Source organism: Silurus meridionalis, chromosome 16 (assembly GCF_014805685.1).
Source record: "Silurus meridionalis isolate SWU-2019-XX chromosome 16, ASM1480568v1, whole genome shotgun sequence".
Taxonomy (NCBI): domain Eukaryota; kingdom Metazoa; phylum Chordata; class Actinopteri; order Siluriformes; family Siluridae; genus Silurus; species Silurus meridionalis.
The window spans coordinates 676,961-690,000 of NC_060899.1; the positions used below are offsets into that span (position 1 = coordinate 676,961).

The window sequence follows — 13,040 nt, forward strand, 5'->3', positions numbered from 1 at the left end:
ATTTCAACATGAGAGCTTCTGTTTCCCATAAAACCTGTTACTACTCACTTTAAATGGAAGAGCTGCAGGACAGTGTAGTGTGGGTCGGGTCGGGTCAGAACAGTGTGTATGGTGTAGTGTGGGTCGGGTCGAGTCAGAACAGTGTGTATGGTGTAGTGTGGGTCGGGTCGGGTCAGAACAGTGTGTATGGTGTAGTGGGTGGTCGGGTCAGGACAGTGTGTATGGTGTAGTGTGGGTCGGGTCGAGTCAGAACAGTGTGTATGGTGTAGTGTGGGTTGGGTCGAGTCAGAACAGTGTGTATGGTGTAGTGTGGGTCGGGTCGAGTCAGAACAGTGTGTATGGTGTAGTGTGGGTTGGGTCGAGTAAGAACAGTGTGTATGGTGTAGTGTGGGTCGGGTCGGGTCAGGACAGTGTGTATGGTGTAGTGTGGGTTGGGTCAGTCAGGACAGTGTGTATGGTGTAGTGTGGGTGGTCGGGTCAGAACAGTGTGTATGGTGTAGTGTGGGTGGTCGGGTCAGAACAGTGTGTATGGTGTAGTGTGGGTCGGGTCGGGTCAGAACAGTGTGTATGGTGTAGTGTGGGTCGGGTCGGGTCAGGACAGTGTGTATGGTGTAGTGTGGGTCGGGTCGAGTCAGAACAGTGTGTATGGTGTAGTGTGGGTTGGGTCGAGTCAGAACAGTGTGTATGGTGTAGTGTGGGTCGGGTCGGGTCAGGACAGTGTGTATGGTGTAGTGTGGGTCGGGTCGGGTCAGAACAGTGTGTATGGTGGTGTGGGTCGGTCAGGACAGTGTGGTGTGGGTCGAGTCAGAACAGTGTGGTGTGGGTCGGGTCAGGACAGTGTGGTGTGGTGCAGGTTTGCTTCGGGTTCAGTCAGTGTGGTTTGGGTCGGGTTTGAGTGTTTGGGTCGGTTTATTGTGGTCAGTGTGGTTGGTGAATTAAAGGTTGGTGGCTCGGCATGAAAACAGTGAACGTGTCCAACAGTCCAGTTGTCTCAATCACACACACACACACACACACACACACACACACACACACACACACACACACACACACACACATCAAAACACTTCTTCCTCCTTCTCATCATCAGACTTTTTCCCCTCTTCTCTCACTCATACACACACACACGTCGTTTTTCACGTCACTTCCATCCTCTTTCTGGTTCCTTTTAGTTTTTTTTCTACAATGGAGATGTGGAGATGATCTGCATGCTGCACTTCAGAGAAACACAACGCAGTACGACAACAAATTTAACATCCAGGCTACAAAGAAAAAGTGTCCTTCAGCTCACAGTGAAACGAGATGTCTCGTAAAAAACCCTCATCTCACACACGATCACTGAGGAACAGTCTCGATCTCATCATCATCATCATCATCATCATCACACGCTCCTTACAGGTTCCTCGAGATGATGAGCAGGTGAGGCATGAGCTCCAAACACACGCTTGATAAAGTTTTTCACCAAAGAAACTGAAGCAGAGACGGAGACAGAATCAGAGGGTCATGTTTAGTTTATGTTTGTATTAAAACAGACGTTGTGGTGTTTCGTGTGCTTCTGTGTTTATCGCCTGAAATACATTCTGTTCATCAGATTCTCCATCGTCTGGAAGGAAAGAGGATTTGCATAAACTGTCGCATTTTTCACCTGAATCTCCAACACAAACAAACACGAGCTGCAGAACCGAGTTGTGTTTTCACACGATTGCACTGAACTGCTGACGCAACACCGATTCCTTACAACCGCACACAAAAAATAAACAAATAAACAACAACAAAAATCACAATTTAAAGAACAAAAAACTTGACAGTTGACATTTCACTAAATTCCCAGCGAGTGGTTCAGGATTTTACAAACCACTGAGAAGAACCTTATTGTGGGAGAAAAATCAACAGTCGCCAAATAGTGAGGACGAGGAGCAGCACGGAGAAACCAACCAAACAAACACGAGTACAGGAATCTCAGAATTTTCCAAACGTACAATTCAAATAAAATATAAGATAAAATCCTAAAATTCAACATTAAAATTATGCACACATTACAGGTGTATTTTGTGTTTTTTGTTTGTTTTCAGGATAATTTATAGGATAAACAACAGAATATTATAGAATATTAACTTTAAAAATAGAAGAGGAAGAAGATAAAAAGAAAGTGAAAAAAATAGAACAATAAAAAGATAAATGAGAACAAGGAAGATTAAATAAATATAAATAGGAAATATTGAAAGAGCACAAAAATATGTTTTGGTAAAGTTAAATATATATATATATAAGCAGATATAAATTCATGTGTGCATTAATTTTAAGTTTAAATTTGTGAATATTTTATATTTTAATTTTTTTATCACTGATTATTTATTTATTTGTTTGTTTATTTGTTTATTCAATCCCGTGCCAGACCTCATCCTCCATGATTCTAAACATATTGCACATGGGCGTATAAACTTTCAGTCACTGGCCTTCTGTAGGATTTTGTGCAGAATTTTAACGTTTTATCTCCACATTTAACAAAAAACCCACATTGCATAATTTTCTTAAAAAAAAGGAAAAATTTACTTCATTTTTGAATATTAGATATTGTTCAAGGTTAATGGGAAAAAAGAGACAAAAAAAAGACAAGTGCTCAGTGTGGGGACTTCCAGATCTCACACTGCAACTGAAATCTACTGAAACCCTAATCCTAACCCTAATCCTAATCCTAACCCTAATCCTAATCCTAATCCTAACCCTAATCCTAACCCTAACCCTAACCCTAATCCTAACCTAATCCTAATCCTAACCCTAATCCTAACCCTAATCCTAATCCTAATCCTAATCTAGATAAAAGTGCTGTTTAGCTCCTGGCTTGTGTTTTTGTAGCTCCACCAGGCAGCTAGTGCACTCCATCACTCCATCACTCCCTCACTCCCTCACTCTAACTTTCGCTCAGTGCAGCTGCTTCTGCTTCCTATAACATTGATATTTTTACATAATATTGCAAATATTTTCTAAAATTCCAAAATATGTGTGCGAGGGTCTGTACACCGCGACGTCCCTGCGCTCAAATCCCAACTCCATTCAAGCGTCAGCTCTAAAAAACTTTCTGGATATGTTTAGATAGATTTTTTTTTTTTACAGTATATAGAACTTCTTACAATGGATGCAGTATTACACTAAACACTACAACACACAGGATACAGTTCACACACACACACACACACACACACACACACACACACACACACACACACACAGCCGAGTACATACGCAGGGATTATTGGCACGCTTATATACGATCGCTAAGGACAACACGTAAAGCTCTAATGCCCCCCCACCCCCACCCCCGGTCGTCATGACGACGAGACGTGAGAACGATGACGTCTCCGACTCGCCTTTGAACATGTTTTTGTTTTGTTTGGGAATTTATGAAGGAAAACAAAGACAGGGTGAAGTTCTATCTATGAGGTGATGATGGAATACAATCTCAGAGATCCTTATGGTCCAGGAGAAGACGTGTTCGGAATTTTCCTTGATGGACGCGCCGTTCTTCTGGAAGCATTTCCAGAAATGGAACCAGATGTGAACCCAGCCGTGGATGTTTCCTCACACCACCGTGCTGATGCCACAGTGTTTGGGTTTGGTGCTGACGGGACACGGCGCCGGTTCCTGCTCAGGCCGCTGTTGGTATTGATGACGATGGTGTTGGTGAAGGTGGTTAGGTGGAGGATGGTGATGTGGCGTGTTGATGAGGCTCTGGTGGTGAAACCGGAGCCCAACAGGAGGAGGGTCGTAGTGATGATGGTGCTGATATGGGGGAGGGTTCTGTGGGAGAGAACCGTGCTGGGAACGTCGGGTCTCCAGCTGGGCCTGGGCCTGGGCAGCGTGGTAACGGGTAGTAGGGTGGGGCTTGTTGGAGATGAGTGTGGGGTGGACGAGGTGGTGTGAGGAGGAGGACAAGGAAGCAGAGGAGTAGGGCGGAGCAGGAAGCGGAGGATAAATAGGAGGTTTTGCTCGCTTGCTGCCAAAAAGTGATCCCAGCAGCGTGGAAGAGGAGGAGGTGTTCGAGTAGTGAGGTGGAGGAGGAGGAGGAGGAGGAGGAGGAGGACATTCACGGCCGGATGGTGATCTCCGAGGGGGGATCTGAGGAGGACCGCTAATGATGGAGCCCTGAGGAGGGGCAGAGAAAGAGAGAGAGAGAGTCCAAGAAAACATCAAACATACAACTCAGCAACATTATTTAATAAACAACATCTCATAGTCTAAGCAGGAACCTTGTGAGAAACAGCTTTGATATCTTCTAAGTTCTAGATATAAACTTTTCCACCAACATGGTAACGGTGCAGAAACCATCTCCAACCTCAAAACAGCCGAAAATCTGGTGTGTAATGAATGTGACTCTGTGTGTACAAACGCCTTCAATGAAAACATGGACTTCTTCTTCGTTCCGAGTGTAAATGGAATTTACACTACAATAGACAGCCATAAGTATGTGCCCCCCTGACCATTTCACCGATATGGTGCTTGTCCATTCCGAACGGATGTGAAGGAGGAAGTAAGGAGTCTCCAGTTCCAGGTCAGGGTTATGTGAAACCTTCACACCGAGTTCGCTTTGTGAACATCTCGAATTATAACAGTTACTAATTATACCTCCATGCTGATGTGCCAAAAGATTACAGCAAATCCTCCACATCCATTTTATGCAAAACAGATAAACACAATTCTGTGATTTTTATTAAAACATTTCCACTTTAATCTCGTATTTCTACTAATTTACTCTTAAAATAATTTGACTTTATTCTCATAATCTTCGATTTATTATTATTTTTAATAAAGGGGTGCGCTTTTTTATCGGTCCAATAAAACATTTAAATTAAAAAAATTTTAATTGTATTATTTCATGATGTAACACTTATAAATATATAAATATATAAATATTTCTTCTTTAGTTGCAGCACCTGTGAGAAGCTGCAGAATAAAAAGATTCTACAGGGAACTTGTGGATGTGAAACTAAAGATCTTCCCATTTTCTGGTTTGATGGATGAAGCACCCGAGACCATGTGAGAGGAAAAGATATAAACCTTCATAAACTAACAGCAGTTACACATTTAATCCATAACAAATCCTCAGATCTAATGATCAGAGCTGAGATCAGAATCAGGTGAGCGTAACTGATCCAGCTGGAGGAGGACGATGGGACGAGGCGACGTGTAAAAATGTGTTTAAAGAAGAATTCCATCAACATATCCATCATTCAGTTCCAGAATTTCCTGCAAGAAGAACAGAGTTCGGAGATCCTCAAGTTCCAGCTGCATCTCACACACCTTCACTGATTTATCATCTTTGTAATCTACAAGGCTTCAACTATGTGACAATCGAGATGGGCTTTAAAAACATAGGGTTCCTCAGATGTTTTCTGGATTATTCAGTCCTCCTAAAAAAGTTTGATTCGAAAGTGTCCAAATTGAGACTCTACAGAGGTTCATATGGAACCTTTAAGAGCTGCTCCAGAAGCATAAAGCTGAAGAATTCACTGATGTGATCTTCTGTGAATGGGTCTTCATGAAAACACAGCAAATTAATCTCTGTGAAGGAGTTTTCTTCTGTCACAGAGGAACCTTTCTATAGAGAACCAAGAGACAAACCAAAAATGTTCTTGTTTCTTGAAGCTCCTTCTCTGTGGAAGACCTGGGACCTCTTTATAAATCTAGAACAATAACCATGTAGAAATAAAACTAGAAGAAACCACTATTTCCAGTAAAACATTAAGTTCCTGTTCACTTCCCTTCCTGAATCATCTAAAGAAGACATTCACCACATAAAGAAACTTTCAGGAACTTTATTCCTTTATCACGGTTCTGTGGAACTTTCTGGATTAGTTTCCTTTTGTACCCAAAACCATCAAATCGCAAATCCTCCAATTCATCTCAAACATCTGACCAAACTATTTTCACATTAGTACTATTTAAAGTTCTTCAGTTTGTCCCTTTGAAGAAACCTCCAAAAAGGTTCTACATAGATCTGCCAAAACAGTCCAAGTAAAAAATACCCGAGCCAAATAAACTTTCAGAGAACCCTTGAGGAACTGATGGTTTGTAGATCTTTCGAGGTGGAATCCTTCTTTAAGCACTGAAACATCCTAAAGAAATGTTAACATGTTGTAGAAGAAGCCTGGGGAGAACGGAGAACTCTCACATGCATCTCGCTAGGATGATGGGAGCAGATCTTTGACATGCAGAAGAAGAAATAAAAGAAGCTTTTGACTTTTTCGCTGTAGGGTTTGATCTCACCTGATAAACTCCATCCTGCTGCTGAACCTCAGGACTATTATCTACAACCTGATCATACCAAACATCAAGAGCATACTCAGAACTGTTTACTCTTCTACACCTGAACACTGGATGATTTAGAACCAGACCATCTGGAGTTGAGTTTTTTCATTATCAATGTCTTCTCTGGATTCTTTATTAAAGATCTAAATCTGTAGATCTTTAATGCTACCATGACTTCCATGACTCATGAAAAAGCAACAAATCCAAACAATGAGAATGGTTCTTCGGTTCCTCACTCACCTCATTCAGAAGAACTTTCTCAGTGTTATGTTTGCAGCTAGAACCTCTAGCATTAAACTGCTAATCTACACCGCTAGTACAGATCTTAGCAGAAATCCATCATGGCTGCAGGCTGAAGATAAAGACTATTAGGTTTTATTAAAAATGCAAAAGCCACGCCCACACGTGTCATGCCCACTCACGTTAAATGTATCTCAACATTTTGGTTTCTAAGGTGAATGGGCGGAGCTTAACATCTACAGCACAAGAAACAACATGAACATGGAACATGGAAGAGAAACAGATGGTGGCAGATGAGAAGGGCTTAGTGGAGAACATGCTCGCTTTGTGGAACGCGCAGGAACCCGGAGGAACCTGGAGGAACATCTGTTTGTGCATGCGTGTGAGCAGGCAGGCAGGAAGTGGAGTTATGAAGGTCAGAGGTTGCAGGGAGGAAACAGAAAATAGATGTTTTTTTACTCGTTAGGGTTTTTGGGGGCGGCGTTAATGTTCTTCTCTTTGTGCGTTGGGTTACTTTTTTTTCATGAGCAGAGAATAAAAACCTGGACATCCGCTGCTTCCTACTTACTTCCATATTGCTGTCTAGAGATCCTGCACTGGTGCGGCGGCCGCGTTTCCCTGCCCGAGACATGCAACACCACACATTAGAGATGGGCATCACACCACAATGGGGGTGGGGCTAGCAATAGACACACCTACTTTCTCTCTAAGAAGGTCCCAATGTGGAAACAGGAGCAACACAGAAAGTCTCATGCAGGATCGTGTTGGATCAAGGCTGGAGATCGTGGGGGTCAGAGGTCAGAGGTGTTTTAGCATCACTATGGACTGGGATTATATTTATTTTCGTTTAGATTTGTTTAATTCTTTTAAAAGTTTCGTTTTTTTCCCTCGTGCACAAATTAGATCTTTTACAACACTACGGACAAAACCGCTCAGGATCACGCGTCATGGTGGATGATCAGGGTCAGGGGTCAGGGGTCAGAGGTCAGAGGGAAAAAATGTATCGCTTTATTAATATTGACATTTGGTCATTCTTGATGTGATTGTTTGAAAATAAACGAATCTGATTCGTCTGTCTCCATTCGGCTTCTGCAAACACGTGACTGATTTTACGCTTTAATATTTAAACATTTACAAAGTCATGTGACTTTTATTCGAGCGTTTTGATTGGTTCGTTACGGCGGCTGAATTGTTTAACCTTTGCTAAAAGAAAAACTTGGTCTCGTCTCATCTCGTCTCGTCTCGTCTCAGGGAAGTGCAGATGTTTTCGTTTCTTCAGCATTACTGCTCCTGATAAATCCTACTGCATCAGTGAAAGTTCTCTAGCAGGAAACTGGCGTTTCTCCTCACCAGACCAGAACTGCTTTCTCTTTATTTTATTTTATTTTATTTTAAGAGTCGGTGGAGATCAAGTTTTCACGATTCACATTTTTCGGAGATGACGACGTGTCAGAGACACGCGTGGACACGTCGCTAAACCTGGTGGTACGTGGAAAAGGAAAGTAGGAGATACAGGAGGGAGAAGGTGGAAGGAGGTGGAGGTGACGATGCTTCAGATACACAACCAATCACCAAATCATGCCACATTTAAAGCTTCAAATAATGAAGGGTTTCATCAGTGACGTCAAACAACCAGGACCAAGCATCAAGGTGGGGTGGAGACCTCAGGGGTGGAGTTTGGAAGGGTTTTGGAGACTTCATGTGTGACGTTTGGAATGGGCTGAAGACTTTAGTGGTGGAGTTTGGAGACAGTGGAGATTTTAGTGGAGTTTTTACAATAATTAAATGGCCTGGAATTTTTTTTTTTAGATTAATTTTTTTATAGATTTTATTTTATTATGATTATTTTATTGATGTTTTACTGTAGACATATTATTATTGTATAATATTGTAGAAATGTTGCATTAGAGTCGAGTGTCTAATCATCTCCAGTGATCAGATGCACATGAAGGTCAGTTGGAGCATTTTGGATGTTGATGTATGAGATGATCCAGTAGAGACCTCATTAACCATAAAACTGAGAACTCAGTCTAACTCTGTAGTCTAATCAATCTAATCTCCAGCAGAAACAGGATTCATTTTAATAAACCTAAATAACATCACTCACGTCTCATTCTATCTATTCCATCCATCCATCCATCCATCCATCCATCCATCCATCCATCCATCTACTTGTTTAATTATTAACTTGTTCATTTTGTTTATTTAATTTTGTCATGTTGAGTGATTTATTTACTTACACTAATTTATTTATTTGTTTATTAACCCATTTTATTTATTTATTTATTTATTTATTTATTTATTTACTTAATAACAATTAAATTTTTCCTTCCTTATTGTAAATATTGATTTATTTGTTACATCATGCATTTGTTTATTTATTTATGTATGTATTTGTGTAAATTTTTATTCTGTGAATAGATTTGACTTGTACGCAGCGTAAACTGCTGTATAATCGAATCTGCAGCAGCTCATGCATATTAATGAAGCGGTTTATGAATATGTAAGAAGAACAGGATGTGAGTTGGGAAGGCGCAGTTATAACTCTATATTTTATAATAATAAAAAAACAAGAATAAATGTTTAATTCAGAATAGAAACCAATTTAGAGTCGTTTTAAATATGTTCAGGGTTCATAAAGATCTCAGATGAAGTTATTTCTGTGGAGGATTGATCAGAGTGGATCAGACTTGATCAGAGTTAATCAGAGTTGATCAGAGTGGATAAGAGTTGATCAAAATTGATCAAAATTGATCAGAGTTGATCAGAGTGGATCAGAGTTGATCAATAAGGACGTGTTTGATGACTGAAAACAGACATAATGAGAACCTCTACAGAAGGTTTTCTTCTCATCACCATCCTACACATATGAACATCATACACACATCTACCTCTACATCATGTACACTCCTGAAGCTCCGTCTCTTTACTCACCTGCCTCAGAAAGGTCTCTCAGAGAGCTACTGAGCGCACTCCTCTTTAGCCCCTCCCCCATGGCGTAGGTGTCGTCCAGGCTGGCTCGGCTCATGGTCCCGTTCCCCACATCCTTCTTCAGACCAGACATGCTCTGGGACATACTGGGCCTCACGACACCCTTCTGCTTCTCCAACTCGGCTGTGAACAGAAACAGCTGGATGTTTATTTCATATAACATATAAAAATATATAGTATACATATTAAATAAATATATACTTTATAATAATGTAATAATAACCAGGTATTTCAAACTCACTCCTTAAAAAAGTATTTATTTATTCAAATATTTTAATTTATTTGAATGTTTTTCTCTCCAGAGGAGTAAATCTGGAGAGGGAGTAATATTATTTAGAATATAATAATTTAGCAAATGCTGTAAAACAATAACTGTTATAAGCACTAATACATGTTTTAATATTTTGTGAAAACATTTATAAATACAATTAAAGCCATTATTAAATCAAATCTAAATAATTTTTGTGCTCGATATTATATTTTGTAGACGCAATAAACTGGGTGTGTTGTAGGTGTCCTCCAGGGGGCGCCATCTGCAGAGAGGAACCGTTATAATGAGGAAATTATAAAAGTATTCACTTTGTTCAAATGAAATAAAACTCTCCTGTGATCAACTATATTTTGATGTAATTGTGTTATTTGTGACATTAATGTTTTTTCCCCTCACAGAAACTTCACATCAATATTTATTTTTCTGCTACGTTTTAGATTTAGCTTTTAAACATTTGATTATAATTTGTGAACAAAATATACTGTATTGTTATTTTTACTATAATAATAAATAAATTATAATAATTATTATCCTTTTCATATGGTTTATTTATTAAAAATGAAAAGTATAAAACCAAATAGCTAAATAGAAATTTTAATATTGTTACTGTTTGGAAGAATAAATAAATGAAAAAATAAATAAATAAAGCAGGTAAATAAATTAAATAATATATTCCTGTATTTAGAGAAAGAGCATAAAATAAATTGGAGTGTATTTTAAATATATAAACATCATTTCAATAGAATTTATAAAGCTATATTTTATTATTGATAAACGTCCTCGGTCTCCTTTCCCTCAGTCTTCTCTGATTCCTGAGAACTTCTGTCTCTACTCAGAGTTTGGATCTCTCTCTGACCTTTGACCCTGTTTATGTTTAGTTCCCCTGCTGATGTTCCTCCTGAAACTTGACCTCGGCTCTGTCAGTAACGCTCAGTAATAAACCCTGGACGGAGCTGCTTACACTCGATGCGGTACTTCTCCATCTCCTGGACCTCGGCGATGGACTCTCGCAGGTCGTCCGTAAACTTCTTGCGGTCCTGAGGGTTCGGGGCGTTGAAGATGATCAGGACCTTCACGTCAGCACCAGGTATGGCTGAGGTCAGCCGGATACCATTGTGGTAATCTGAAGAAAATTCACCAAAAAACAACAAATATCATCAAGTCATTCCTATTTTTATTATTATTAATTCTATTATTATTATTATTAATTATATTATTATTATTAATTCTATTATTATTATTATTATTATTATTATTATTCACACCAATCTGCATCAGAAGGCTGACATCACCTCGTCAAATCCCCTTCATAACCCTTACTAACACTGATCTTTAGTAAAGACGCTTTACCAGGACATGCTGCGTCCTCGTTATACAGCTGTTGTCATGGTTACAGCTATAATCACCTGCTCTAATTGTTTTTGAGTAAAAACTCATTCTGTCGTGAAAATTACATTCTCAAAGAGTATCGCACTAAACGGCCGACTCGTGTATGCGCATGTCGTCATGGTTACAAGCAGCATTGAACTGTACTGCAGCGTTTGACTTGAGCGCTCATCACGTCAGCTCTGATCATGTGCTGCAGCTCGTGATGAAGTACGGTGGTGAGCTTAAAGGTATATAAAGTGTGTTATGATGAATAGCTTTTTGTCATTTCTGTTGTTTTTGTTAGCACACACTGCATTCTTTTAGATTTTAGTAACCAAAATAAAAGAAAAAATGTTTTCTTTAGCAACGTAACTGTCAGCTTTCAGTCAGGGAGACACCAGTACTCCATTTCCAAGCACCATGGCCTCTGAAGGCAGATAAAGTGCTGGCTCAGAAAACTGGATGATTAGCAAACAATGAAACGTGAAAAACAGGGACATGAAATGCAACACGATCAAAGAGCAGGAACATGGTCTTCCCACTGACTGCAATCTGACACCAGTGAATTCTGGTGTTTATATTTCTCTTTAATATCCTTTATTTACAATGAGGAAAATATTCTGTCTCTTTCTGTTACAATAAACCATTAAAACTCGACTGTTCATTTCTTTAAGGGGTAAATTTACTCATTCAGCAGGGGAGCAAATCATCATTCCCCCATTGTATCATGCTAATAACACACAGTTTAAACTAGCATAGCTAAATGGTTTTCTTTGTTTTTTTACATTTGTAATACTATAGTGTTAGCGTTGGCTAGCTGCTAGCCAGTGGAATGTTAGCATTGGCGGCGTCTGAGCATTCGGGAAAAATGGAGCAGGAAATAATAACAAGCAGATACGAGGAGAAAAACAGAAATCTGGCAAAAAAGGAGTGGAGACAGATCAAGAGCAGCATCATGACTTTTGATATGATTAATTAGGTTTGGTTATGCTAACGCTGCGGTTGTGAGGATTAGCTTCCTGTATGGAGGTTAAAGGTCATACACTGGTTGTCGAAGAGCAGGACCTGCATCCCGTACAGAGAGAACGACTGCCTCAGGCTGTAGGTCACAGACGTCTTCTTCTTCTGGAATATTTTAGTGACCTACAGAAAGGAGGAGGAGCCGAGTGAAGACTGGGAGAAATGCGAGAGGAAGTCAAAAGGAAATGGTTTTATTTTACGGCTCTCACCACCAGGAGGTCGTTAAAGAGGAAGATCTCACGCTGATGAAGGCCCAGTTTCTGCAGCTTGTTGGGGTCTGGAACTTCAAACAGCCGGCAATAACACACCAACCTTCGATGGGGGAGGGACAAAACCTACACACAAACATACACACACAAACACACACACAAACACACACACACAAACATACACACACAACACACACACAGACACACACAGACACACACACACGCACGCACACACACACACACACACACACACACACAGACACACAGACACACACACACACACACACACACACACACACACACACATATGTATAACATTTCTATATTTTCACAAAGAGAAAAAAGCAGAGAAGTAGAAAGAAAGAAAGAAAGAAAGAAAGAAAGAAAGAAAGAAAGAAAGAAAGAAAGAAAGGGTGTAGAAAGTGTGATAAAAAATAACAGAGAAAACAATAAAAAGAAACATAACAGATAGAGATAAGGGATAAAAAGAAAGGGATAGAAAAATAAAGAATGGAGAGAGAGAGAGAGAGAGAGAGAGAGAGAAACTTACACATCCCAGGCCTTGATGGAGAGATCCGATCTGTAAGAGCAGGATGAAGAGAAAACAAAAATTATAAAATGAAAAGAAAAAGAGC

General features: G+C 39.9%; 1 protein-coding gene across 9 annotated transcripts in view; it reads right to left on the reverse strand.

Moving 5' to 3' along the window:
- Positions 1-1,493: 1,493 nt before the first annotated feature.
- The window catches only part of iqsec1a (IQ motif and Sec7 domain ArfGEF 1a), a 91,257-nt gene continuing 79,710 nt past the window's right edge, over positions 1,494-13,040 (reverse strand). For 8 of the 9 annotated variants that reach the window (XM_046869037.1, XM_046869036.1, XM_046869043.1 and 5 more), the window contains 7 exons: positions 12,956-12,985; positions 12,406-12,531; positions 12,220-12,319; positions 10,770-10,931; positions 9,481-9,660; positions 7,115-7,164; positions 1,494-4,143 (listed from right to left, as the gene is read on the reverse strand). In XM_046869037.1, the coding sequence (XP_046724993.1) occupies positions 3,580-4,143; positions 7,115-7,164; positions 9,481-9,660; positions 10,770-10,931; positions 12,220-12,319; positions 12,406-12,531; positions 12,956-12,985 (1,212 nt within the window). In that variant the 3' untranslated portion in view covers positions 1,494-3,579. The remainder of the gene's footprint in view (positions 4,144-7,114; positions 7,165-9,480; positions 9,661-10,769; positions 10,932-12,219; positions 12,320-12,405; positions 12,532-12,955; positions 12,986-13,040) is intronic. The other variant, XM_046869044.1, reaches the window with a different exon arrangement.